The sequence below is a fragment of the Tenrec ecaudatus genome, chromosome 5 (assembly GCF_050624435.1).
Source record: "Tenrec ecaudatus isolate mTenEca1 chromosome 5, mTenEca1.hap1, whole genome shotgun sequence".
Taxonomy (NCBI): domain Eukaryota; kingdom Metazoa; phylum Chordata; class Mammalia; order Afrosoricida; family Tenrecidae; genus Tenrec; species Tenrec ecaudatus.
The window spans coordinates 140,771,799-140,799,653 of NC_134534.1; the positions used below are offsets into that span (position 1 = coordinate 140,771,799).

General features: G+C 45.1%; 1 protein-coding gene across 2 annotated transcripts in view; it reads left to right on the plus strand.

The window, feature by feature from the left end:
* The window catches only part of CADPS (calcium dependent secretion activator), a 534,502-nt gene that overhangs the window by 395,681 nt on the left and 110,966 nt on the right, over positions 1-27,855 (plus strand). Inside the window, exons 14-18 of one of the 2 annotated variants that reach the window (XM_075549950.1) lie at positions 4,866-4,967; positions 7,280-7,343; positions 7,764-7,887; positions 10,248-10,316; positions 22,396-22,502. In XM_075549950.1, the coding sequence (XP_075406065.1) occupies positions 4,866-4,967; positions 7,280-7,343; positions 7,764-7,887; positions 10,248-10,316; positions 22,396-22,502 (466 nt within the window). The remainder of the gene's footprint in view (positions 1-4,865; positions 4,968-7,279; positions 7,344-7,763; positions 7,888-10,247; positions 10,317-22,395; positions 22,503-27,855) is intronic. The other variant, XM_075549951.1, reaches the window with a different exon arrangement.

The following is a 27,855-nucleotide window of genomic DNA, read 5'->3' on the forward strand; positions in this document are numbered from 1 at the left end:
ATGCCTAACTTGCACACACACCTGACTCACTGACCTTGCTCCAGGTGACTTCTGTGTTTTCATGAATGAGAAGGGACATGAAAGGACATTGATATGACAATGTAGATGAGGTGGGGGAAAAAAACAATAATGGGGAAGTACTTAGCTTTGAAAAACATTCCGGGGATTTTGGGGGACCCCCTCGTAAATCTTTATGGGGATAAAAAGTCTCATCTTTCTGTCTCAGAGGGGCTGGTGGTTGGTCTACTGATGTAGAGGTTAGCACCTAACACAGCCACTCTGCCACCAGCGTCCCCAAGGCAACAATGGATGGCTCACAAAGCAAGGCCAATGCAGTAGTGTCTGAGCCCTAAACTGCTCATTGGAGTAAACCAGAAAGCTTAAACAACAACAACAACAACAACCCAAAAAACCCTGTATGTTCATCAACAGATGAGTGAATATACCAACGGTGGTGCATGCATGTAGTGGAATATTTATGACTCATCCACAAATAGCAATGAAGCCCTGACCCAGCCTACACCATGAATGAACTATGAGAGCAGTGTCCTGATTTAAATAAGCCAATCCGAAAAGGGCAAATATTGTATGACCTCTCAGCTATCTAGAATAGGCAAATGTGTAGAGGCCAACATTCACGAGAGGTTGTGAGGGGGAGGAGAGGAAGGGGAGCTAAAGAGGAAACATTGTTTAGAAAGCAATGTTTCGTTTTATGGTAATAACTTGACATTGGTGATGATTATACAACACAATTTATATAATTAAAACCACTGAATTGCATGTGAAAATGCAATGTTGTTATAGTGGATATATCTTTACAAGTAAATTACAATTACACTTAAAAAAACTGATAGACATAAAAGAAATATACATTTTAAAAACAAAAGCCACTAGGCCCCACTGCAGATGAATTGAATCAGAGCATCGGTGGCACGACCTTTGTGAAGCTTCAAACCAGCTGGTAGTAGTTCGCCTTCCTGCTGAGAACATGCACTTCCAAATATACTGGATCCGCATCTACATCATACCCACAGTCCAATTCTCAGGTGCAGTCAGATTGAGAACTGACTTCGTAAGACAGTAGTTGGGCCACATCTCCTGGGATCGACACGTTGCCCCTGTTTCTTCCATCTTTGCATCACTTACTCAACAGGAGGATGTGGTCACAGTCAAGCACAGCTGTGCAGTGGCCGTCCAAGGCAGGAGTGGGCTCCAAGAAGCACTTGAGTATTAATAGGAGAGGCGGTTTCTGGATGTGCCTCCCTGAAAGAATGCTCACGGTGCAGCGGAGCTAATTCCTCCCAAGGAAATCCAGGTGCTGCTCAAAAGAGGAAACGGCTGCTCAGAGACCAAGTCACAGCGGGGACGGAATGTGCACTGCTCAGGACAAGTGTGGGCAAGGGATTCGGGGTCTTAGACATGTGTGCTAAGTAAAGCTACATCTCAGCCTCGCATTGTCTGGCTCTAAGTCTGAAGCCCAGCTTCCCCCCTCTTCTTGCCTTATCCTCTGTGATACCATAAGTGTTGAAAGTGCAAAGAAAGAAATAATACAATTTCATGACAATTATGGAATCACCCCCAAATGTTTCCAGAAAAATACAAAAGCATGCTTCTAAGAGACATTAATACAGGTGTACTATCTACTGTGCAAACAGCATGACTTGCAACGCACCTTGGCAACAGGGTAGCAGCCACCTTCGGAAGATGCTGGCCGTTCCATGATTGGACCATAGAGGAAGCCCTCTGGTTTCAGTTTCTCTCCAGTCTGACTGCATTTGGGGACTTGGGGCTAATTATCCCCTTTCTGCCCATGAAAGAGCCACTCACCTGGCTCTGAAGCACTGCTTCTGAAGGTGTAGTCCCCAAACCAACACCAGAGAACATGTTAGACATGCAGATTCTCGGGGGGGGAGGGGGGATGAAAAAAAAAAAAAGAAATGCAGATTCTCAGGCCCAGACCTACTGAATCAAAAACTGGGGGGGGATTTAGGGGGGCTCTCCAAAACCTGGATTTTCACACACCCTCAGGACAACTCAGGGGCATACTGCATTTTGAGAAGCACTGTTCTGGAAGGGTTGTCTTGATTCGGGGAAAATGTTTTAGCAGGGTGTTTCCATCTCTGGTTCCATCGAGCTCTGTCTGCCTAAACCTGTGCGACTAACAGCAACAAATGATTGGCGTCAATGGGGGAAAGATGGGGGAATTTTCTGAACCAATCAAGAGATCATTTTGACTGATGCCATTACCACCTGCGACCTCCAACAAATTGGGTTTTCTGCAACATTTTCTTCTCAGTGTGCAAAATAACAGAAGAATTCTGGCAGTCGCATTCCTTGTGACTCATTTTTATCACCTGTTGTTGTTGATGAACTCTTGACTAGTACCTTATATCAAGTTTAGTTTGTCTTGTTTATTTTAAGACAAAAGCAGTCACATGACATAGCGATTGAGAAGCAAATTTGAGAAGAGTCTATAAAAATAATTCTGTAATAGTTTACTCTTCTGCCTTTAAATAGCAAGATTAATGAGGTTTAGAAAATAATCCAAGGAGAGGTTAGCAAGGAAGTGGAAGATGCCATCTGATGCCGTGGATAATTACAGAGGTCAGAACAAAGGGGAAGAAAGGGGAAAAGAAACGCAATAGAGTTTCACATTTATAACATTGTGACACTAGGTACATTACTGAGAAGGCTGGGGACACACTCAATACTCAGCAAAGACTGTTTTTATCATCTCAAAGGCAAATCTCAAAGCTTCCTTCGTGTTATCAACGAGGGAGCTTGCCTCCTGAGAATGGCTGCAGGTTATCTGTGGATCGCCCAGGTTATACGGATCCATGATTTCCCCTATACTGTAAATTCTAGGTAATGGCAGTTTTCTGAGTGTCGATTCCCTCCTGAAAACCGGAATGCATAAAATGGCTCCTCCCCACCCCACCCCCCAAACTGAGGGACACATGCCAGTTGTCTAAATGTGAGCTTTAGCAGACTGCCCGGGTGTAAAGCAAACCCAGAAGCCGCCACTACAGGAAGGTGCAAGAAGTTCACCACAGAAAGGCTCGCATGTACTTGGTGGGGGCCGATGAATTGACCCTGAGGTTTTACTAACAGACCCATGAACATTTCATATGTATTTTTGTTTTAATTTTTAAAATAATTTTTGTAAATTAACAAGTTTTTGCCAGCAAACATGAGGCTAAGGGGGCGTTCTTAAATTCCAACAGCTCTCCTGATAGCTGCCATTTTACGGGTCTCCTTCCTTGAACCCAGGGCCCTGTGTAAGCGGGGAAGGCACACGGGGCTGTTTGTTGGGTACTTTCTGTTCAGCAAAATAGGGCATTCGCATTAAAGAGAAGGGAAGTGACCAATTCACTCCTAACAGGAAGTACATGACAATCATTTGCCAAGTCTTTTGTGCAGTCGGACCGGCCCAATATACAGGGTTTTCCCAATTTATGCCGTTTGGTCTTGAGATGATTTGCATTTGCAAACTGAAGGGTGTTCCAATGACGCTTCATAGACATACCATTCCGCAAACTGGCTCAGCCAGTAGTCCAAACAAGTCAGTGTGGGATCTGAGAAGCTGAAATCTCACCTGGGTCAGATTACCTTTGCCTAATTTGGCACAGATTAATTTGGGCTATAAATATGCAACGTCCCTCTATACTTCTCACCCTGAATGGCTCATAACAACATAGAGGAAATTGTGTCAAATGGATGGTGTGTCCAAAGAATGAGGGTCCTGTGATGAAACTGAAATTCACATATTCCTGCAAGGGCACGACAGTTGGAGAAGACTGTAAAAACCTCTGTGGGTGTTTGTCAGCTAACGCATCGAGTTCTTCAGTGAGTCTGAACATCTATAAGTGCACTCTAGAAACCGAGTCATTGGAGAATGGCCAACAACCAATAAGGTGCGCACTTACAAGGCACCTGGTTTCCGTAGTAACTTGTGTACTTCATTCGGGCTTCACAAAGTCAGATCCCTACAGGAGGAAGAGAGAGATGATAGAAATCCGAGATGTGGGTGGGCCAGGCGAGTGCCTGCCCCAGGTAAGAAAGAAACTACCAGCTCTTGCCAATTAATGTCAGCTCGTCTGTTTTTTCCAGAGAAAGCAGAAATCACAATGTCCCTGTTCATAAAGGGTAAAGTTCTCTGGTCGCGCCGTGGTTGAAGTGCTCAGTGACCAACCAAAGAGTCGGTGGTTCGAACTCGTCAGCTGCTCCTTGGGAGAAAGATGTGCCAAGATTTCAGCCATGGGGGTCCTGTGGGGTAGTCCTGCTCCTCTGTGAGTCAGAATTGACAAGAGTGGGTTTGGTTTGCTTTCAGGTTTTTCATAAAATATTGGCAATTCATTCAAGTTTTGTAAGAATCTGCAAGGCAAACCAGAACCAAACTGGAAGCTAGATTTAACCTGCAAGCCACCAGTTTGTGCATATCACCATTTTACAATAAATGAGACTCAAACGCAAACAAAACTCACTGCCATCAAGTCATTTCTGACTCGTCGTGGCCCTCTCAGGCCAGGATAGAACTGCCTCGGTGGTTTTCCAAGACTAACTCTTCACTGAAGTAGAAAACCACCCTTTCTCCCAAGGGGTGACTGGTAGTTTCAAACTGTTGACCTGGTGGCTAAGAGCGCAATGCGTAAGCACCCTGCTATCAAATGTCTCCAAACTGTTATTCCCCAAGCAGACAAATGCGTACCCCTTTAGTAGCCAACTCTGAATAGTGGGACTTCCTTTGAGGTCACACCGATCATTGTCACCATTTCTTCTAAATGGATCATCTCATCTTGCTAGAGGTTGGATTTGGTAGTATCAGCATTTGAGTACCTGTCATTTCATGGCATATCTTCGTTCAGGCCTGACGGAATTGGAACCGTGACTGTTGAAGAAAAAGAACGTTTTGAAGAAATCAAAGAGAGACTGCGGGTTCTGTTGGAAAATCAGATTACACATTTTAGGTAAGGACTTATGTTTTGGGGCTTATCAGAAGGTTGGAGGCGGGGAGGGACAAATAAAGATCTTTTTTCTCCAAAGCTGTAAATATATTGGAGCCACAATGACATTTAGGTATCAACAATGGAAACAGAGCAAGGGGACAAGGTTCAACAGATAGCAATAGATTTTGCTTTCTTAATTTACACTAAAAAAAACCCACAAAAACCCTTCCTTGTGCAAACTGGCCTTGTTCATCAGCTGCATCTGAAGCTCCTTCTGATTCCCTGAGGAGCCCTGGCGGTGTAGTGGATACTCATGGGGCTACTAACTGCAAGGTCAGCAGTTTGGAACCACCTGGCAGCTCTTCAGAAGAAATACAGGGCTTTCTACTCCCATAAAGAGTTCAGTGTCAGAAACTCACAGGGGCGGTTCTCCTGTCCTATAGGGTCACCATGAGTCAGCACAGACTCAATGGCCGTGAGTTTGGTTTTTGGTTTTTACTGCTCCTTGAATAAAATGGTTTTAAATACCCATGAACCAAATCACCATGAAAAGGGCAGGATGGCAGTGGGACCCATGGGGGGGTCTTCACCTTCTCCATGACCTTCCTTCTCAGAAATAGCACTAGCTGGCTAGGTGGAGGAAGAGCCCTGGATCAGCCTAAGCTACAGACAGCCGTCAGATCACAGAGCTGGTCTGCCACAGCCAAGAAATCCTGGTGGTGCTAGGGGTTAGGCAGTGGACTGCTAACCCAAAGGTCTCTGGTTCAAACCTACTTGCCATGCCAAGGGGAAAAGACTAGGCTGTCTCTGCCTATAAAGATTTACGGATTCAGAAGCTCCGTGTAGGATCACTATGAGTCGAAATGGACTCATGGGGTGCATGGGGGTGTTACACTGGAGTCCCAGTGGTGCAATGCTGAAGTGCTCAGCTGCTCCCTGGTGTGTCTGCAGCTAGAACTCACCAATCGCTCTCAGAACTGAAAACTCTCTGCTCTGAATACATGTAGGAAACTGTCAACCGCTCGGCCTCATTAGGGTCCCTGTGAGTCAGAGTCAGTCAGTGACACACAGCAACAACTGTCACCAGAGTAATAGTACCAAAAACAAACCAACTACCACCAAGTCAACTCACAGTGACCCGGTGGAGGATTTCTGATGCTGTAAATCCTTGTGAAGGCAGATGGCCTCGTCTTGTTTCCTGCGGGGTGGCTGGTGGATTTGAATCACTAACCTTGCAGTTAGCAATCCAGTGGTAATCCAACAAAGCCACTAGGTCTCCAAAGTAAAGAGTAACTCAAACACTAAACTCACTGTCATCAAGTCGACTCGGATTCACAGTGACCCTACAGGACAGAGTGGAACCGAACAGTGGGCTTCCGAGACTGCAGTTCTTTACAGGAGCAGAAGGCCTCTCTGTCACCCAGAGTGGGGGGTGGCTTTGGACTGCTGACTCTGCAGTTCATGTGCCACCCACAGGACTAGAAGCAGATGCGACATTAATGAGTTTTTAAAATTGTTCATAACTATAGTTATTAGAATCCACAGTTAAACAGGAGTAGGCTAAGGTTCAGGACTGTTAAGTAACTAGCCCAAAGGGGGCCAGCAGGCAAGTGAAAGAAGCAGATAGTTGAATTTAAGCAGGCTTTGTGGTTCCCTGGGTTCCCTGGAGGAGCAGTACCCTGAAAGCATAGGGTCAGCTTGGAACAGTTAGCAGAGCCCAAGCGTGCCTGCCGTAGTCTGTCTGTGCCAGTAAAATCCTCCTGGAGAAGCTTGGTGGTTCACCCATTTGTTACATTGTGTTGCGTTGCTTTACATTTTCCTGAATTACACTACACTGTAGTCCATGACCTATATGTAAGGTGCTTTGTCAGTTACAAAAGGTCTGATAGCAATTATGAACCGCAAGCAAGGAATCGGGAATTGGCTATAAGTGCACTCCTCGGCTTTATATTGTCATCCTTAGAAGATTTAAGCACATGTGAATTTCAGCCTGTGTTAACCAGTATGTTTTAATGCTGGTATCTATAATAAGAAGCAAGGTCCGATTCGGGTTAACAATGGTTCTCCTTCACAATAGAAGTCCAAACAGAACCTTATGCCATTCCTCTAAATAGCCCTTTCTGTTGCAGACATGTGCAGACTCCCAATTCGCACACACCCATGGACTATCTCCACGCGTGTGTGGTGTGAATACACATCGACGTGACACAGTGTGGCCAAATGAAAAGGCAGCGCCCATTCCTTGGAGAGAGTTGCTGTAGGAAGCGAATGGCAGCATGTTTTACACGGCAGGGAGTAGATTTGGGTAACCTGAAGACTCTTGTCTTTTGTAGGTATTGCTTTCCATTTGGCCGACCGGAAGGTGCTTTAAAAGCTACGCTCTCACTCTTGGAAAGGGTAAGAATGGATGCAAGAGGCAGGTTGCGTATCTACGGACCCATGGTCATAATTGTAATGAAATGTTGTGGTTCAACGATCTAGTTTGTCATTTCTTAAGGATTCGTTCACAGTCCATCCTATGCCAGAGGGAGAGTGAGGCAATTGCCAAAATTCCAGCTAGGACCCTCCCTACTCCCAAGCAGTTGGGTAGATTGAAGACCGGCCTCTCACCCTTATAGGGGACTGGGCTTTGCCAGGCTGGACATGCACTGCATTCTGGCAGTCTCTCTCATTCACAGTGGCTCTGAATCAGTGTGACGTCACAAGGAAGCCTTTACCTACCGCCTGTGTTAAACTTGACGCTCTGAGAAATATGCATGAGCCATGCATTTGTGTGACTCTTCTGATTAATCCTGTTGTTTTCCCCCCTGCCTGAAGGTTCTGATGAAAGATATTGTTACCCCAGTTCCACAGGAGGAGGTAAAAACAGTCATCCGTAAATGTCTAGAGCAAGCTGCTTTAGTCAACTACTCTCGACTGTCAGAGTATGCCAAAATCGAAGGTAAGGCTTCCTTCTGTGCCCAGTTTTGAATACGCCTCCCTGGGGAAGTCTCTCTCATTTCTGACGGGCACCGGAGCTGGGTCCATCTGAGTGTGTGAAGTGAAATGGAAACCAGAAAGCACTTTTTTCACACCAATAAATTAAAGAACAGGGGTTCGGGAAAGGATCTTTGTGGGGAGAAGAATATTGCATATAGGACGTTATCAGATTAAATTTCTTCGGAGAGTCTGTGGTGGCCGGCAGTCAATGTATGGAAAGGGTTCTGTACGCTTGCTACCTTTGTTTAAATGGGCGGGGGGTGGGGGGACGGGCAAAGAATGGAACTGTTTGTTATCCATGACTGGTAGCACCGATAAGAAAGCAAGACTTCAACAAAGCAGCACTGGGGTTCTGCTTAACTCTTCCCAGTTCCTTGAACACAGTATACCTTCTGATAGTATTTCCAACTCGATGGCAGGTTGGTGGCAAATGCCATGTCTGGTGGGTCCAGGATTGAATCTCGATCTCGTTTGTTCTTATCATGCTAACCTTGGGGAAGTCTCTCTCTCTCCCTTTTCTGATGGGTTTTTATACTGCCCTCTCAAGTTTTAGGGAAGTGGGAACTGATGACCCAGTAGTTATCCAAAAGGCCCTTTGAATAAACTCTACTTGAGAAGAGGTGGTTCTTTGAGACCTAGATGTTCACAAAGGTATTAATCACTTTTCATTGTTACCTTATTGGCTGCTAGAGGGTGATTTGCAAGCCACACCCAACTTGACCAGTGGTGTAAGTGCATATCCATGTGGCAGTCCTGTGTGCAAAACTCTCACAATGTGTCGTGTTCTGGAATCCAATGGTCTCTCACACGTGAAACTCGCTTCTGACTAACTCTCACGAATGCACATGGCCGGCCCCTCTGCACACGATGAGCAAAACAAACAAAACACAAGACAAAACCTAGCCAATCAAGCCCCATCACTTACCTTGCCACAGACCCCATTTCCTTAGAGAATCAGGTTATGACCGGGTAAAATTAGCAGTGTTCTGTACATTACATGTCCTCCCTTTTACAAATTTGTCTGTCTGACAATGCAAATTGTGTACCAGTGGTAATGAATTCATTGTTATGCATCCAGGGAGAAACACTTAAGAATTGGGCACTAAAAGGATGTTTATCAACTCTTGACTTGGTAATGAGTGACAAAAAAACCCCAGAGGAACAAGCAGAGCGGGAAAGGGCGATATTAGTCAATCATTGTTGCGGCAGTCACCTTCCCAGGACGCAGTAATTGGTTGCGTTTGGTAAAGTCAACTGGGTACCTGGTGATTCTAGGCAAGGCCAGACAGACATGGGCTGGGATCATGATGAAATGTTCGGTCACCATGGCTGCTGCCTTGGGGGTCTGGTAAGATCTGCTCTCTTCTTTCCGATAAATATATCCAAAACAAAGCCAAAACACAAACTTAAGATCTGTAAGTAAAAATGCATTCATTTCCAAAGTAGATCAGCTAGCCTGTAATTTCCTTTTGTGCCTCAATTCTTCTTGGTTGTGTTAATTATCTTTTGCACTGTGACTTTTAGGTCTGGGGATTCTTTGAAGAAACCAATCCTTTTTTTCCAACTCTCTTTTCAGAGAAGTACCTCATTCCACACTACCTGCTCTCTTCCGCTTCTCTCCTTCCTTGTCCGTGATTGGCTCAGCCACGTTTTGATGTTACCTCTGCAAAAGTGGCTGTGACACCAATTTCAAAGCATGCTGGGATTGTTTGTTGAGACAACCCAACATCCTCTGGCTGCATGTACCAGGTTTTCTTTCATGAACATAGTCCACCCTAGGCTGAGGCGTTGCAGCTTTAAAGAGATTACTACCAGACAACTTTCTTTTACAAGGTCCCAATCCTTCCCGTGGGAAAGAGACCTTCCACCCTGCCATTCGAGTCCCTTCTGTGACATTGACAGCTGAGTTGCCTGAGAATGTTGGAAAGAAGTTGTGGTAATATTGCTGGAGACTATGTTTATGAAGAAATACCTCAAGAGCCTTAGATACTAAAGTCTGAAACCCTTAGTATCTTGGAGCCTTAAATCGATAAAATTCTGTTTCCCTTTACTCATGATGGTTTCGGTCATTGTATTCTTGCAAACAATTCTAAAGAGACGTGTAAAGTCATGGTCACAACCTCTCGTGACTCACGGCATGCTGAATGGTTAATCCAGTAGAGCTCCAGCTTTGGAACTCCTTTTTCTTTTATCCTGTGTCAACCCCAAAATACTCTGTGGCTATTTTCCTTTGAGCTAATGTAACGTTTTCCTCTGACCTATGACCTTTAACCTCTTTACCTCTGACCTAAGCCTCTTGCATGCCCAAATCCTCTTTTATAGGGAAAAAGAGAGAAATGTATGAGCATCCTGTCTTCTGCTTGGCCTCCCAAGTGATGGATTTAACCATTCGTGAGTACCTACCACCCCCTCGCCATGCTGCCCTCACTCTTTCTGTTTCCATTATTTCAAGAAAATCCAGATCCAAACCAACTCACTCTCCTTGCTTCAAGTTTTTTAGCATTGGCTTGTCTGTTGGTTCTGTCTGTGAAAACCCAGTGTGAGAAGTCCAGTCACTTTGTATCAGCCTAAAACAGGTTAGACAATTAAGCCATTTGTTTGTGATAAACTCCGATTTGTCTGTCAGTTTTTCAGTTCTTCTCTGTCCGTGACCTGAATGCATTTTTACTTTGCTTGTGTGTAAACCCCAATTTGTAAAGTGCTTGTCACTGGTACACAATCCACAGGTAGCAGCTAGGCCGGGGGACAATGCGTGAGGTGTCAGATCACGGACATTTGGGGCAAAGCCCCGCCCTTCTTTTCCATGTTTAAGACATCAGAACCGATTATGGCTATGAGATCCCGCCACGGAGGTCCATCCTCCATGAAAATCAGGTCTTGTGGCCGCCTGTCCTTCCTTTCTCAAGCAGGGATGCTTTCCCTTGTTCTCTCGGAGACTTTGACCTGTCCTTGTCCTCGAAGCGCTGGCTAGAACATATGACTTAATTGTCACTTGGAGAGTTCATGTATGTTTCATAGCTTGATTTCACATTAAACTTGATTTTACTAATTTTCTATTTGTGCAGCATTTTCCACCTCTGGGAAGGAGCCTTTTTTGGCTGCCCCCCCACACTTCGGGTGGTGGGGACCCACGGGCAACCTTTTTTGTTTTTCTCGATATCTTGTATCACACATAAGTGGGGGGCATTGTGGTCCACTTGCTCATTAATTCTGCATATGTGTTCTTGTTTCTCTCTCTCTTCTCTCCCTGTTGTGCTCTCTCTTTCATATAGAGAATCAGAAGGACGCAGGTGAACCAATTGTACATGCCTTCTACCCTATCAGGACTGTTGAGTTATCTTTAGTGTTTTGTTTCTGTCGTTCTGTTATTTAATAGCTCCTTAAGGTGTGTACTCCCCGAGACTGAGGTGGAGTTGCAATGATACTTAAGGAGTTAATTTGTGCTGTCTAACTAGGTCTCCTGCCCATCGGATATTGGCCTGGAATGAGCAGAACCTCTGTAAAGGCCTAAGCTTTGCAGGAGCAGAGTTTCGGTGTGCTCCGGAGCCCCACTTCATTTTTGGTTTCAGGATTCCAGTGATTTGGCCCCATATGTTTTTTGTTTTGTTTTTTAAAAGTTACTGACCCAAAGGAATCTTTCTTTTCTGTTGTTCACTTCTCTCCCCCACCCCCTCCCCCGTTTTCTCCCCTATTGAGAAATGTGTGTTCTTTGACGAGTGTGTATCGGCCAAGACAGAGGAGAGTTGTGTCCGTGTTGTTCTTGTGTGTCTCATGTGATGAGGCAGGAGGGGTGAGCCCCAAGTTACCGGAAGTTCCATGAGATCAAAGTTACCAGAAAGGCCTCTGGCTTTGAAAGGGTTTCTTCTTGTTTGGTTCCAGAACTTCTGAGTGTGCTTTGAAGAAGAAGGGCTTAAAATTTTAATAAAGATATGATAAAATTTTAATAAAGATATAATATTGACCAATTTTTTAAAAAATCTAAAGGATCTCAAAAGATGACTGTCACTTAAGCAAAAATAACAGGAGGGTGAGCCTATTTCAGATCAAGGCAGAAGGCATTGTGGAGCAAATGCCAAGCCCAAACTAGCAATAAGTATTTGAAGAGGCACACCTTGTGTTCAAGTCAGAGGTGGATTTTTCTTCCTGATAGAGAGGTATTTATTCATTCAATCAATCAATCATTCATTTACTCAGTTCTTAGTGGGGACCTCCCATGCGCCAGGCACTGGTTTAAAAACCAGGAAATATGCAAACAGTAGCAATGCAGCTGCTGCCCTTATGAAGCAGAGATGTACATGTCTAAGATACAAACTCCGTCTACTGCAAGACAAACTGATAGCGTTAAAGGCAAGAGGGATGGGCCATTGTTCGGGAGCTGAAAGTCCTCACACAAGTGCCGCAGCTTGAGCTGAATCTTGAAAGGGGAGCTAGAGCCCATGAAGGGGAGCAGAAGTTGGGAAGTTGGAAAGGTCTTCTGGAGTGAGGGGATCATATATATGTATGAGAAGAGATATCAAACTAGTTAATTGACAGAAACGGCCAGTGTTTGTTGAATGCATAGTCTGTGCCAAGTCAGATCCTTGGTTTTGGTTTTTTTTTTAATGTATGGGCTCCCTTAATGTACACAATCCTTTGTAAGGTAGATGCAATTATTACTTCCATTTTAGAGATGAGGAAACTGAGGCACAGAGAGGTGAAAATAGCTTACATGTAATATGGTGAGACATGGAGCTAGAATCTTAGCCACACTCTTGGCTGGCGTGCAGCTCAAAGTAGCTGCACAATAAGGGGAAATGATGGCGGCAAGCCATGCTGCAGGTGGCCAGGGGAGATCTCAAAGATCTATGTCCTAGAAGTAGAGAGTTCAGACTGCATCCTATAATCCAGGGGTTCTTTACCTGCAATTTATGCCAACTTTGGCATGTTTATGGATTTTTCCAAGGGGAAAAATGTCCACAATTCATGCCTCAAAAAGTAACAGCCATGAAAGACTCTTTATGAAAGGAGACGGCCTAATGATTTGCAGGCTAAGAAGGTCCCCTTGGCAACAATGAGGAGAGTTGCCGGAGGAGGAGAAATAAAAGTGAAACTGAACCTAAAACTTAAGGTTTAAGGTGGGTTTGAAGTTCAGTATGTCCAACGTCCCTGCTAGGCATATCCAATCTCAATCTCAATCATAATCATAATTACATCTTCCCTGCCCTCAAGACATTTCTTCCTACCCCCTCCCTCATTTCCCAGTTTCCTGAAAGGGCACAGAGAAACAGTCCATGGGTGGGTCTGCAGACGGAATGGAGGTAGCCGGGCACCCCCAGAGGTCCATGTGCAAACCAGAATAGGCCAGGATGCTGGGGCCTGAAATACAGACAACCTTTGCCCAGGCTGTGCATCGAGTCTCGACAGAGCTCTGCAGATGGCATTTTTTGTGGACTTATGCTTTCTGTCTAGTGGCATTATTAGTAATTAAATGTTCCATTTAATTACAGTAGCAAAAAAAAAGATGCAAAAGGCTGCTACTCTAGGAAAGAAAAGCTGTGACTCCTGCGAATGAATTCTTTTATTTTAAATACATTTCCATGTAAATTGTCACACATTCTGAACCCAGAAATCTCTGAGAAACTCTACACGATGACTGCCATTCTGCCTCGGTTCTTGGCTAAATACTTGCATAATTTCCTGAGCATCGTACTGATTCCAGTGGAATTTGAGATAAACTCTTAAAACATGCCAAGTATTTGCAGCTAGATAGATAGATGGATAGATGGATAGATAGATAGATGAATAGATAGATGGATAGATGGATAGATAGATAGATAGATAGATAGATAGATAGATAGATAGATAGATAGATAGATAGATAGATAGATAGAAGCAGACAGAGATAACCCACCTATGGAACCAGGCACTGTGCTAAGAATCATCTTTTTGCCTCTTTACTTTGTACCCAAAGAGAAGGTTTTATGATTCCCACTGTTACAGATGAGGAGCTGAGATTCTGAGAGGATATGTAACTGTCTCCATTAGAATAAGAGCCCAGTCGGTTTGAATTCGGAACCATGATTTTTTTTTAAATTTTTAACAGTTGTATTGAAATATAATTCAGATGCCATACAATTCAATGGTTTAAATATCTTAAAAAGAGTTGTACAATCATCACCATTATCAATGTAGGTCATTTTCTTGTACTCACTATTATTAGCTCCCCATCCCCCCCTTCCACCCCCACCATTACCCTAAGAACCTATTAATCCAGTTACTGGCTCTATCTATTTACCTATCCTGGATTTCATATAAAGAGAAATATACAAAATAATAATAATACGATAAAACAGGTAAACATCATTCAAAAAGAAAGCAGAAAATAATAAGAAACAGAGCAAGCTTAAAATGGGTCAAAAGGAAGAACAAATGATAAGGGGTTAACTTTTTTCAAAAGTATTGACATATTTTTCTCATTCTAATATATACCCCCCCCCTTCCCATGCAGTTCTGTTGTTCTATCCCATTGGGTGGGCTATACAATCATCAATGCTGTCAACTCAAGGAGCTAACTTTTAACCGACCTACGTCTGCCTTAGTCCACTTTCCAATGCATTCTGTCTGCTCGCATGGCCATTCCCATCCCTGTGCAGTGGTGGGAGGGGATTCACCAGAGGCTGAATCCACGTGGAGACTCTGCCAATGGACATTGGGCTCTTGCTGTCATCCATGACCTTCTCCAAACCAGAAAGGACCAGGATTCTTTTGTCTCTTCCCATCATGCAGCCTTATCAGCTGGCATCGGTGGACATTTGGACAGTGCCCATTTATTCAGCAGATTACGTTTAATGTGCCTACAATTTCTAATATAGAAAGACCACCGAAAAGACAGAGCATTCCTTTCTCAGAACCAATCAGTGCCCACCTCTTTTCATCGAAATGTCTTCCTCTGGGTAGTTGGGGGCTCCCTGAGTTTGGCAAAGAATGGGCGGCTTTCATTGTGCCCAGCTGGCAGAAGCTTTCCAGAGCAGAAGAAGGCCCATCAGAAAGAAAGTAGATTCTGTTCTGTGTCTAAAGGCCAGGGCGCATCAAAGGAGAGAAAGGAGCAATCAGGTTTACAGCCCCCCAGCACATACTGCCAAGCCAGCCACCCTGCATGTTCCCTCAAGGAAGCAGGGAGGGGCGCCACCCCAGGGGAGACCCGGTCCATTGGTCTACATATCACACAAGACCTTTTTAATTAAATGATCCATAAATCAGGGATTCCAGGCCCAAATTCTGGTGTCGACCAGTACTTCACCTACACATTCTAAAAAAAAGAACAAATCATTCAGAAAAATCTTAAAAGGAAGAATGGGTATATTTAAAATATGCCACAAGCCAATAACTAGGAAGCTAGTGTCTCTTATAGCAGAAGAAAACATAGGATTTCTGAGAATTCCCTGTGTGCACTGGCGGGCCAGTGTAGAATTCTTCTCTTCCACGTTGGGGATCTGGGTTCTATTCCCAGCCAGCGCTCCTTGGCATCGTCTCCAAGCTATCTGTAGATGGTGGGCTGTGTGTTGCTGAGACTATTTCAGCAGACCTCCCAGGTAGGATGGACTGTAAAGGAAGGCCTGGCGATCTCTCCCAGAAATTAGGCCACACAAACCTGGGGCCACAAGAGGCCAGTCCCGTTTTGCAGGGGTCACCACGGCTCATCAGCCAACTGGCGGGCAGCTGACAACAGGCCCCAAAGGCTCAAGTAGAGGTGTGGACAGAGGACATGGGCCTTGGTTATAAAAGCACTGGGGTTCCGGAGCAGGGGTGTGGCTCCCAGAGACTGCTGCACACAGAGTACCCTGCTGAGCAGGACAGGCGTTGGCCTTGCTGGGAAACTTCCCGGCTGTTTAAGTGAGGATAGTGAGACAGGAGTCATTCGTCCACCCCCTCTGCGGGAGACTCAGAACTTTGCTCCATTACCAAGGTGATAAAATCAAGAGATATTTTGGAGAGAAAAGGGACAGGACAGACCCCCACCCCCCGGGCCCGCAGAGGGTTCCAATGGAAAGTGCAGAGAGAATGATCCCAGATTCCTCTGTATGTGCCTCAACCTTCTAAATGAGAGCCTGGAGATGCCAGTAGCTCAACTAGAGATTACAGACCATCCCATTAAGTCCATCCAGCAGAATTTCAAGCCTGTGGATCATCAGCCCAGATAGCCATTGTTTTAGGCATACTGGATACTCTGAGAAGTCTTGGTGGCTGCAAACTGCAAAGTCAGCAATTCAAAACCACCAACCGTTCCTCAGGAGAAAATGGGGCTTTCCACTCCCATAAACAGCGACAGTCTCAGAAACTCACGGGGGCAGCTCTGAGCTCTCCTCTGAGCTTGCTATGGAGTCAGCATTGACTCGATGGCAGTGAGTTTGGATTCTGCGTTTGGGATACTCTGGAAAGCATAAAAGCGCCGATTAGCTGTTCCAGCCCTTTTCTGGCTTTTATCCACCCCCACCCTAAGTCGTAGCAAGGAAAGTCCTTCAGGTGAGTTATTTTTATGCAAAGCATTCTACAAGCACTGGCATCTCCCCCAACACACTGGCAGGCTGGAATCGGGGGCAAAGTGGACTTCCCATCACTCAGATCCCTCTCTTACGTGAGGTTTCCGGGACAGGAAAAGGAGCCGTTCACGGTAGGTGAGGGCTAGACTGCCCCTCGCTCCTGTATACAGACCTTCCCGGGCTTCGCAGAGCATGCCAAGGAATTCTCCCTTGGTTTTTCTGCAATCACATGTAACTCTCTCTTTCTCGCTCTCTCTGGGAGCCAAGCAGATTTAATTGTGTAAACACGAGCCATGGTAATTGGGTAAATGAAATTGGAAACCAAGGTATGATGTTTTTGTTTTGCTCTGTGAAGAGAAGGGGGTGGGGCTGGGGGCGGCAAACCTCCCTGTCAGAATTCCGGACAGACAGTTGGCAGAAGGGATTCCCTTTCCCAATGTCTCATCAAACCCACGAATCTGCTGCCTCGCAGGTTACAGATCAACCTGGGGGCTCGTCGGTAGTTAGGAACCAGCAGCTGCAGTGTTTCTCTGCACAGGTTGAGTCCTCGGGGAGAGAATGAGTAAGGAGTTTCCATGAGAACTGCACACTCAGGTACCACACATCCTCTGAAGGACAGACTCAGGATGCTGGCACCAGAGCTGTGCCTAACTTTAGCAGAGCTGTAGGTGGAACACCAGATTTAAACTCCATTTTAAATATGGAGCACTGCTTTTTTTTTTACCCCTGGGTAAAAGGCTCAGTCATCGCTTTCCTTTCAATGACAGTCATTTAAAACGGATTTGTCCAAGTTCTGTTTACACACAGTCTTACCAAACAAACAATTTCCATTGGAAATGAGCAGAGCTTTTCCCCCTCCCCATCCCACCCCTCCATCCTACGTTCAAAACGGGGAACTGGTTCAGCAAGAAAAGAATCTCATCCACTTTTGCTTTGAATAGATGATTCTGCCCAAAGATGATAGGCATCATTTCTCAACCTTTTTAAAAAAAAATTGTGATTTACATCCCTAGAGTCCTATTTCCTATCAACGGACCATAAAACTCATTTCCTCAGTTTAAAATTCACACAAACCAAGAAGCAAACTTGGCATTGGAGTAAGTCCCTCTCCACTAGACAGATTGCTTTGTAAGCCAGAACTATTAGAAAGGAGCCGGTCCAAGGTTAATGAGGCACTCGTGAGAGAGCGGCACATTGTAGGCCGAGAGGACCCCGTGCCTGCCTCGAAGGGGCAGCTATTGTTATGTTTGCTGTGCTGATACTGTAAACCGCATGACAGATGGGTCAAGTGCTGATTACAGTAGTCTAACATTTGGAATAGCAAGTAACATATTTGATAAGCTGGCAAGTTTTTATATATGATTCAATCCACAATGTAAAAGCCATGAGAATTCCAAATGGAGAATAATTAACTGAGCTGGAAACAATCAGATACCACAGATCCACCCCCCCTCTCCGATCGCCCCCCCCCCACTCAAAAAAACTGACAGATTTTTATATCTTGAAATTCCACAAAGGGAGGGAGAACATATCTTAGCTCTCTTGAACTAATAAAGGCCCTTCATCTGCTTCGGCAAAGCAGTTCATTCGTGCCTTCTTGCAGCGTGGAGGTTAACGGTAAACATTGAGCCGCGCCTTAATGCTTGATGCACTCTAGTGGCCACCCCACTGGGAGGCAGGCGAAAGGATATCTCAGAGTCGCTATTTAGAGACCAGGACACGCAGCACGGAGAGGTTTACAGAGCAGGGGCGAGGTTAGGTAGAAAGTTCCGGATTGAGGCTGAGAAGCCAGCTCCAGCTCTGAACCCTCAAGTCCTGCGTGCTTCAGGTGGTCTGGCAGGAGGCAGCTGGAGTAGACACCTGTGGGTCTGTGTCGTCTTCTGGATGGGGATGCTGCCGTTCGCGAAGAGCAGTCTGGAGTCTGGAGAAAGATGGCCAGTTTTCCCAGGCAACCGCTGAGCGTCTCGGTCGGGGCGGTGCTGGTGACACGGGTCCAAGTCTCGTTCCTTGTCAAACGATGTCCCCCCTGTGGACCGTGGGAATCACGGTGATCAAGTAGCAGCTCGCCATTGGTGTGTCACCGTTGGGTCTGGTCGTTCTTTTCGGAGTACGTCATCTTACTTGCCACCCTTTGTTAACGTCATTGTGTCTCTTGACTTTTGTTTTCTGTCTCTCTCCACCGTCCTGAGCAGCTCCCCCACCGCCTCCCGGGCCTCCTCCACCCACCCAATCGCAGAGCGGCAGGTTCTATCAGAGGCTCAAAGGCATGCCTAGGCCTAAACCAAGTACTGTAAACTTCCATCTTTCTTTTACTCGGCAGCTGCCTAGTTTAGTTGGCTTTTTCTGTTCATGTTTCTTCTTGGAATTTCGGTTTGGAACATGAAGCTGAGGTTCAGGCTCTCGACTTTTTAACCCTGTAGGTCTCGAGAGACTCAAAAGAGAGCACTTATTTCCAAATGTCCACCTTTTTTTTTTTTTTCCGTCGAGCTATGTCTGACATATGCAACATTCTCAAATCTCAATGTCAGCACAAAATAACATTGTTGTTGCATAACATTTTTTGCATGATGACTTTTCTCTATGTTCTGAGCTTCAGTTCTGTCGTATGAAATGTCTCTAAAGTATACTGTATTTTATAAAGTATACTGTATTTTTAGTTTCCTTTCCTCAGTGCTCCAGCTAATACAAGATTGGAAGCGGGGGTGGGGGTGGCAGTAGGACCCTCACAAAAGATTTGTAAGACAGAAAAATTGACCCCCCCCAAAAAAAAAAATCTCAAACCACAAATTTTTGACCTCGGCTGTGGGCGGGGAGGAAAGAGTTGCAAAAGAATTTTGCACAGTATTTTCTTTAAAGACAACATCCTAGAGAAGTCATTTTTGCCATTTAGCTAGCAAATTAGCTATGCAAATGAAGGAGATAATAGTGCTGTGTCTCAATAAAGTGGCTTGATCTGCAGATAATGGAATGGAAGCTAATTAATAGGAAATGAAAGTCTGGTTACATGGGTTAATTGGCAGATCAAGTGTTCTAGATTAAAGGATCCTTAACCTGCTTACTTTAATGGTTGCATGTTCAAGTAAAATTGGAAACTGTTTCATTAAACATACTGTCTGTATATATACATCAGGCGAACACATATCTGGGTACATGTGCACATACTCATAAAATGGCTGCGTGCACATATACACTCTATGTGTACATATTGATCTATATTATAGTTAATCTAAGAGTGTTGTATATTAATACAAATCTTCAGATGGTCTTGGCTTGAGCATCTTGGATTTCTCCAAACATAAAAATCCTTCACCGTGTATAAGAAGTCTTGGTGGGAACTATTTCACTTTTAGTTCACACTTGTCATGGACAGCTAGGGCTCCCTGAGATTCGGTAAGTATTCCAGCCCCCAAGACAATGCTCTCTACTCATGAAAGCAAGAGATTCCAAAGATATGCCTCAAGCAGGCCCTCTTGCAGAGTTGTATTAATGTGCAGGCTTGTCTGGCTATTAGGAAATATATGTCAGCGTGTGATGCGTGTTTGTTGGTGTATGTGTCGAATGAGTAATAAGCATAGGATGAGGAATTTGCAAATTGATGTGTAAATATCAACTAACAAAAAAGAGGAGCCTGTGCATGTTTACTATCAAGATGCAAATGCCTCACTCTATACATATTACCTAAACATATATACACAGTATGTTGGTAGAAATGCCAGAAAGTCTACCAATGAAATTATGATTATCGATTTATAAAATTATAAATAGGCCAGATACCCCTCTCCAAAAAAAAAACCACATGGAAATCAATCTTTTCATACATTCTTTCTCCCGCTCGTCAATGCTCTGGGCCAAATAATGAGCTCCCACACCTGCCTGCTCTCGGCTCTTCGCTTTTTGATCACGTCTCCAGGCCATAACCATCCAGCAGATGTCTCACAACAGCCTTTGGGCCTTGTTGGATGGAGACTGCCAACTCTTGGGTAACCTTACCCAGTCCCATCCATCCCTCTTAGCTCCCATTGGCTGGAACACTCCGCTTGCATAGGGTCCCACCAAATCTGGTTCATATTATTGAATCCTAATCACAATAATGTGCTCTTCACTGAGCTAAGAAATAGTCAGAGAGAAATTATGAAGCCTTTAAGACAAAATAAGGAACAGGGATGACACTGTTGGATAAGCCTTTGGGCTGCTAACCTCAAGGTCAGAAGTTCCAACCTACTAGCTGCTCCTCTAGATAAATATGAGGCTATCTACTTCCATAAGGATGTGCAGTCTTAGAAACTCTAAATAGGGTCCCTGTGAGCTGCAGTCAATTTGGTGGCAATGGGTTTGTGGTTTGGGTGGGGGTGGGGTTTGTTTGTTTTGTAATTGGCAATCCATTATGATTTGGTTTTGATCAACTTCCCAAAACATCAGTTATTTGAAACCCTGTAAGCACGGTTGTATTCTGGGGGCACCGTGAGTTGGGGGAAACTGGATAGCAATGAATTGCTTTAAAGTCCCTGCTTTAAACCCCCCAAAAGAACAAACCCACAAAACTTCTTAGGGAGTGTCAGGTAGCCCACACTTTCAGGTGAAGGAGAAAATAAGTTTCCTTTTGCGCAGATGCATGCAGCAAACCACCATCATTCCCGTTGTACCCAGGCGTTCGAAATGAGCCAGAGGCTCCAAGCTTTCAAGGTTCTACGCATGAAATAAAGGAGCGCTAGAGAGAAAGATGAGGCTTTCTCCTCCTGTAACTAGTTACAGTCTGAGAACCCCACAGGGGGTTGCTAGGAGTCAGCACTGACTTGATGGCAGTGAGCTTGAGGGACGGAAGAGTAAAAGCACCGGCTGCTAAATCCAGGGCTATTCAGATCCACCCAGCAGCCTGGGGCTTTGCTTCCATCACAGTTACAGCCCTGGGAACCCGGAAGGGTAGGTCTGTCCGGTCATGTGGGGTTGCTGTTAGTCAAAGATGGCCTCAAGGGCACTTAACTACCAGCAAAACCTAGCAGTTCTTGGGGAAGATCAAGCTGATTGAATTCAGGCAGTCTGGGCCAAGAAACCCTTTGTTTTTCTCTGAGAAGAGAAAAAAGTCACTAAGAGCTGGCGTCATCATGACATTGCTAAACAGTCGTGGACGGAGGTCCAGGCAGAAGATATGCACCATGAGCCAGGTTAGGTTGGTTCTTGAGCCATGTAAAAACACAACCCTTTCGATATAATGGAAATTGAGAACGGAGGCCACATCGGAGCACGGTGCTGCAACTGAAGTTTGCTATTGTACCATCCAGGAGCACCCGTTGCCCATGGGAACCTACCCCGGCACCTTTTCAGTAAATCTGTCCCGCCCTTTACCTAGCAGCCCAGGAATGTCCGATATCCTTTGCTGTCTCCTCCCTGGACAACTTGAAACAACGAGACCTTTTGAATCTACTTTCTCAAAATGAGTGTTCCAACCCCTGCTAAACCCGCAGAGCTTGTAAGGCAAAGGAGTGCGATCCTATCAAATGCAGAGTGGCCAACCCAGAAAACAAATGCAGGGATCAAGATTAAGCTTCTGTTACCTCTTCCCCCCTCGTGGAGCACGCACACAGGCTAGCGAATAATACCGGAGAGTACCTTTATGCTGTCTTTAAAGAATGTGTGTACAAAATGCCACCCAATTGGACATGGGCTGCCATAGATTTTCATCATTAGAAATGCGGATTTAAAGCTGGAGCACTGCTCTTTGTTTCTGTTTTTCCCTCTAACACGTATTATAATGACCACGGTGGGAACAATGACAAAACGGCTTTATGGTTTGCTCACTGCTAATTTACATGGCACTGGACATTTGCATGTAACTTTACTTTAAAAAAACAAAACCAGATAACTCTTCCTAACTGTTTTGTCTACTAGTTCTAATGGCCACACACCTAGCCTGCTGTTTTCTCTGGGTTGTAATACACATTCTTGTACCACAGAAAATGTAGGCCGGTTAATCACACCTGGCAAAAAGCTCGAAGACACAATACGTCTTGCCGAACTAGTCATTGAAGTTCTTCAGCAAAACGAGGAGCACCACGCGGAGGTGAGCCGATGCGGCGGGCAGTGTCTTCTGTTTTTCTTAGCTGAGGTCGCTGACCTCTTCTCCTGGCCTGGTTGGATTCCAGGATGACCTTTGACACTGGTTTCTTGCAACCGAGCTCGCCAAGAGAAGAAAAGTGGAAGTGGTTTGCAAGGAAAGCCTTGGGGAGGTTGTTGGAAGCCACCCCAAGGTGTATTTTGTATGCTTCGGCCTAAGTTTTCAGATGGTATCTAAACAGGGGCAAAGGAGGTGAGTGTGTTTTATAGATAACTATTCAAGCAGTATAGTTACCTGTCCATCGCACACAATATATGTGTATTATATATATATATTGTTTGTTTTATTCTGGCTTGGGTGTGTGTGTGTGTGTTTGTTGCCGCCAATCTTGTTTAGGTGGGTTCTTCGGTGCGTGGGTCGTGGCCCATCCTTGTAAACTTAGCACCAGAGTTTACTCTGCACTGTGTTCTTCATTTTAACCTTCAGTTACATGGGTGGCTACACACAGCGGCAGGAGTGAACTACTCCACGTTGCTCAGCGTGCCCATTCTCCAGCCTACATCTTAATAAATACAGCCGACTTTTTTTTTAACCAATCCCTGTCAAAAGGAATGTTTTGACAATCATTTTAAACCAAGAGGTACCAGAGTGAACTTAATCCCAAACCTGTAAGCACCTAAAACAACCTGGCCCTTCCAAGAGAAGATCTCAGCAGCTTAAGATGGTCACACTGTCGGATCACTGCCTGCTTCAAGCCTAACATCATTGTCTTTTTAAATAATCTTGTTTTTAATTGCACTAATTCTCCCTCTTCCTCTATATCCAGATCTACAGCAAAAGGGGATCTTTTAAAAGGCATTCCATAAAAGTAATGTCACAAGCACCTAAAATGATCATTCCCGTGACTCAATGAAAATTGACAGTATAGATAAGTTATATATAATACACCATAAACCTTAATCATCCCAACTAACGCCTGATTGCATATTTAAATTTCCTCCCTGTTTCTCTACTGTTCATTCAATCTTGGCTGATCGTGGCAGGGGAAAGAGGTATGTGACTAAACCGAATGAACCGGCCACCTGCTGTCCTACTCTGTGCATGCCCTTCCAATACCATGTCTCCTAATGGGACTCTTCCTGGGTGCTCCTGCTTTCTAACATTGACCCAAGGAATGTAACAGCAACTTCCAGTGGACTGCTTGTGGAATGGGTGACCCTCCATGGCAGAGGAAATGTGGGTGATTCTCTTTTGCGTGCATGAAGCAGTTGGTCTATTTAACAATGAGTGCAGTTACATCCCGAGACACGCCTCCTACCTGCCTGGATTCTGTCCTTAGCCTGCTGTAGTTCCCTTGTCCGTCTGTACTCCCCTTTATTGCAGCCCATTAGTGACCACCTTAGTAACCAGTAGCTAGCCAGAGTGATACTAATCTTCCCCTAGAACTGTCTGTATGTGAATCATATATACTGTATTTATATATAGAGAGAGTGCTGAAGAATCATTGTTTCCCAATCCCCCTGAGAATGAAGGCTCCTATCTAAGGTAATTAGCTCATACAGAACCTAGCAAGACAGAGGCAGGAGTGAGAAGGGGAGCCAACCAACAACAACCTGCAGCTACATAAACCTAGGACTAACTTCCCGGAGAATCAAGATAGCTTGGGTTAGAATTTTTTTTTCTCTCTACTTTATTCTAGCAGATGTTCTTTGTGGGCAGGGGCTTTGGGGGTTCCAGAGATGGGAAGTATGATCCTCCACTTGTCCGTAGACTACAGAGACATGGATGGTTGGGATCTGACGTGTTGAGGCTTTTCCCAGGATGCCCGGTCAAACCACACAGCTGTGAAGAGATGGGTCGAAGGACGGTCTTCCTCAATCACAACAAATGGTAGAAGACTTTCAAGTGCCTGATTGAAGAGAAGCCACAGGATACACGTAATTTCTAATCAAGCGATTCTCGGAGGCTGCTGGAAGCTAAGAGAACGCGTCCTTCCTAAATTACTCCAACCTGGGGTGCCAGTGGAAAGCGAATGTTCCAAAGAAGGTCTAGTCACTCTTTCGCACAACTGACCGTCGACTTACACGACCCGCGTAACCATCACTACAGAGCGTTGTAATCTTCCGTATCCAAATCATTTGGACCGAACAGAACAAAACTAAACCCAAGCCTGTCTTCATCCCTAACCTCGGCAGTGAGTAGTGATGACTTCAGCAGACGCCAGAACCAGGCGCTTAGATTAACGAACAGGATTATTCTCCAGATGAGCCATTTCACCCAAGCACATACTTTCATTACTCGAGATGAACTAATGAATTAGCCAATCAAGCAGTTAAAAGCTGTTGACAGAGTCAACACATGGCGCTGCACATGGAGGATTCAGACCTGGGGCGTCCCGCAGGGACAAGCGATTCTGAGGTAACGAGCCTTCAACACAGTGGGCAGAGTTGCCAAGAGCGCAGGCTCCGAATTCTAGCCTGGCCTCTTCCATAGCTGATCCTTTCTTATCCTGATTGTTGGAGCTAATAAGTAATTGTTGTTAGGCTGAGAGGCAACATGAAGTAAAGCATTTGGAATTCTGCCTGGTACAGGATAAAACCCTCCCCAAAGGTTGGCTCTTGTGTGAATTAGGAACAAATCACTAAGGAAGCAAAACCCCATGAAGGTGTGATTACGAACAGGACAAAACCGCAGTGGAAAGTACCGAGTGAATGATACCATCAAAAGGTGTTGAAAGGAGAGTGGCTCAATTTCAAGGGGAAGTGGCCACAAAAGGTGCTCCCACCTGTTCTCGACCTTGGCTGCCAATCGCAATCACCGGGGTGGCTCCACAGTCGTGCCAATGCCCCAGTCTCACCCAGCTCCGTTCGTGTGAATCACCTGGGGCAGCGCTAAGCATTGGGAGTATTTTTTTTAAGCCGCCCAGGTTATGCCCCTGAACAGCTGGACAGGAGAACCACGGGGCTGCAACAGAAGACCTGGAACGTTCACTGGCACACGAAGGATGGGCTGTTGCTGCCAAAAAGGATGAAGTTAAAGCAACTTTTTTTCTTATCAGCCAGTACTCCCTGCCATCCTCTTTGGGTACTCAGTAAACCTGAGGAAATCATCAGCTCATATGCCTGGGTTTTGGCTGTACAGCCAGGCTGATGGGGGATCCCACAGAGATGAAAGTCACAAACAAACTGGCCTCCATCCCCTGAAAAACAGACTCCGTAAAGCCATTTATTAATTCCAAACTAAAGCAGCTAATTACCCCCAGAGAAAAAAATTCCCAGCCGCTACAAATATGTCCTAGATGGCCATGCAGCATAGGGGAGCAGGAATGCCATTTATCTGTTAATTACAGCTTTATCCTGTCCTCAAGATCTAAGCTGTTAAAACACACACACATGCACATAGAGATATACATGAATTATACCTTCATGTATCACTACTTCACGCTCCCAATCTCTCTCTATGTATACGTATGTATATGTATATATGTATTGTGGTGCGCAGAGAGGTACATATATACATGTTAGTTTGTGTGCAGCATATGTGTGTTCAGTGTGGTTGACTGTACCCCTAAATCCCACATCTTTGCTTTTGAATAATGAAAGCCATTGGGTAAGTATTTAGAAACCAAGCTAAGGTTAATTAGCTCTTCATGTCTTTGGGGGAAGATTTCTAAAACTTTAGACGTCCACAAATATTATATTAGCTCACGTGCAAAAATAGCATTCACCAATGCCAGCAAGCATAAGACACACCTAGCTATAACAAATTTTTTTTGAGTGTTGTCCTGCCCAACTCAGTCACAAAGACTCTGTTCATGATTGAAATTATGAGACCGCCCTCGGTTGTTAGTTTTATTGCTCAGAGAATGCTCCTTCTTCTCAGAGAATCAGCTGTTGTTATGAGGATTTGAAAGAACTTCCCAGGATGTACAGGAATAACCCTGGCCTCCCCCTCTTCTGCAACCCCAAATTGCAATTCTCGTGGCCCACAAGGGTCCTAAATTCCTCTGCCAGGCTTCCGTGGTGATCATTCATATCACTGTCATCGCTGGTCTTTGTAGGGCTAACTAGCTTTCTGATGATTCGTGCAAATACTGTAGCTAGTTGCCCAATGAATTAGTACATTACAACTCGAGAATAAGGCCGCTATAGATCTTCCTGTGGCCGCTGGTTTGCAACTTTTAGATTAAGAAGCTGCTAAGCCGTCTGCGTATGTTTGGATCGAGACACTTTTAAGTTCAACGTTAGGATTGCTTTTTGTTTGGTTGATTGGTGTGGATTTTCCTGTCATCCTAGAGCAGCACTCATATCTGGGAGGGCTACTTGGTATCCCCCCAGGGACTGTTTTCCAGGATTCACAGTGAAGATGTAAACTTTATGCAGTGACCGAAGAATCAGGGTTGGCCAACACTGGGTGCCCTTGTGAAATTTTGCATAGAGCCTAGATCTGAGTTGAAGAGGGTCTCCACTCCAAAGAGGGTTGGGGTGGGATGGGTGGGGCCTCCCTCCAGTATCATTATTTAGACTGTGTTTCCTAAAGTGGGTGATACTTTCCCTGGGGGGTGGGGGGCTTGGAATGATCCAGAGCGGCTGCCAAAGCAGACCCCGTATCTTGGATTATGGGCTACAGGACAATCGTTTCTCATTGCTAGGGGGCGCTGAGTGAATTTTTTTCTGAAAAGGGAATGGTAGCCAGCTAAGTTTGGGAACCTATGAATGAGACCATGTCTGCTCAATGGGGATGTGCTGGGGTTGGGATGGAGGAGTTCCTCCTCTTCTAGACTGTAAAACAAGCCACACGGTCCCTAAAACAAGCCACAAGCCCCAGGGTCTCATCCCCAGCGGGTGACACCACAGTAAAACCTCACTGGTTCAGACCCCAGCACTTGGGATTTGTGCTAGTTCAAATGCAGATGTGACTCTTTTTTAATTTCCTTCAGTAAAATTCCTTCCATGATCTCAAATTCCTCTGAAAGCCTACCTTGTAGGCTCTTCCCTACAAGTTAGGGACCTCGACTTTGTTGCATCTCATGGTCGATGACATCAAAGCCTCCCTTCACCTTCAACTTACCAGTCAGCTTACCTTAACAATGATTGGGAATCAATGTTTACATTTATAATGCATCTGCATGGACACCAGTATAGACGACACGAATCAGACCTTTCCACTTGGTGCCCAGTCACAGACTGCTCTGAATTAGAGGGCACCCCAGAGCAGCGGGTTCAGCATGGGTTTGTTTGTCGGGCATTTGTTTGTTTGTTTTTGTTTTTGAAAGCAAAATGATTGGGGTCATTTGAAGAGTCCAATAGCTGCAGCACACTCACCTCTCCTTGCCCTCGTTACTCTGAACCAGTGAGGT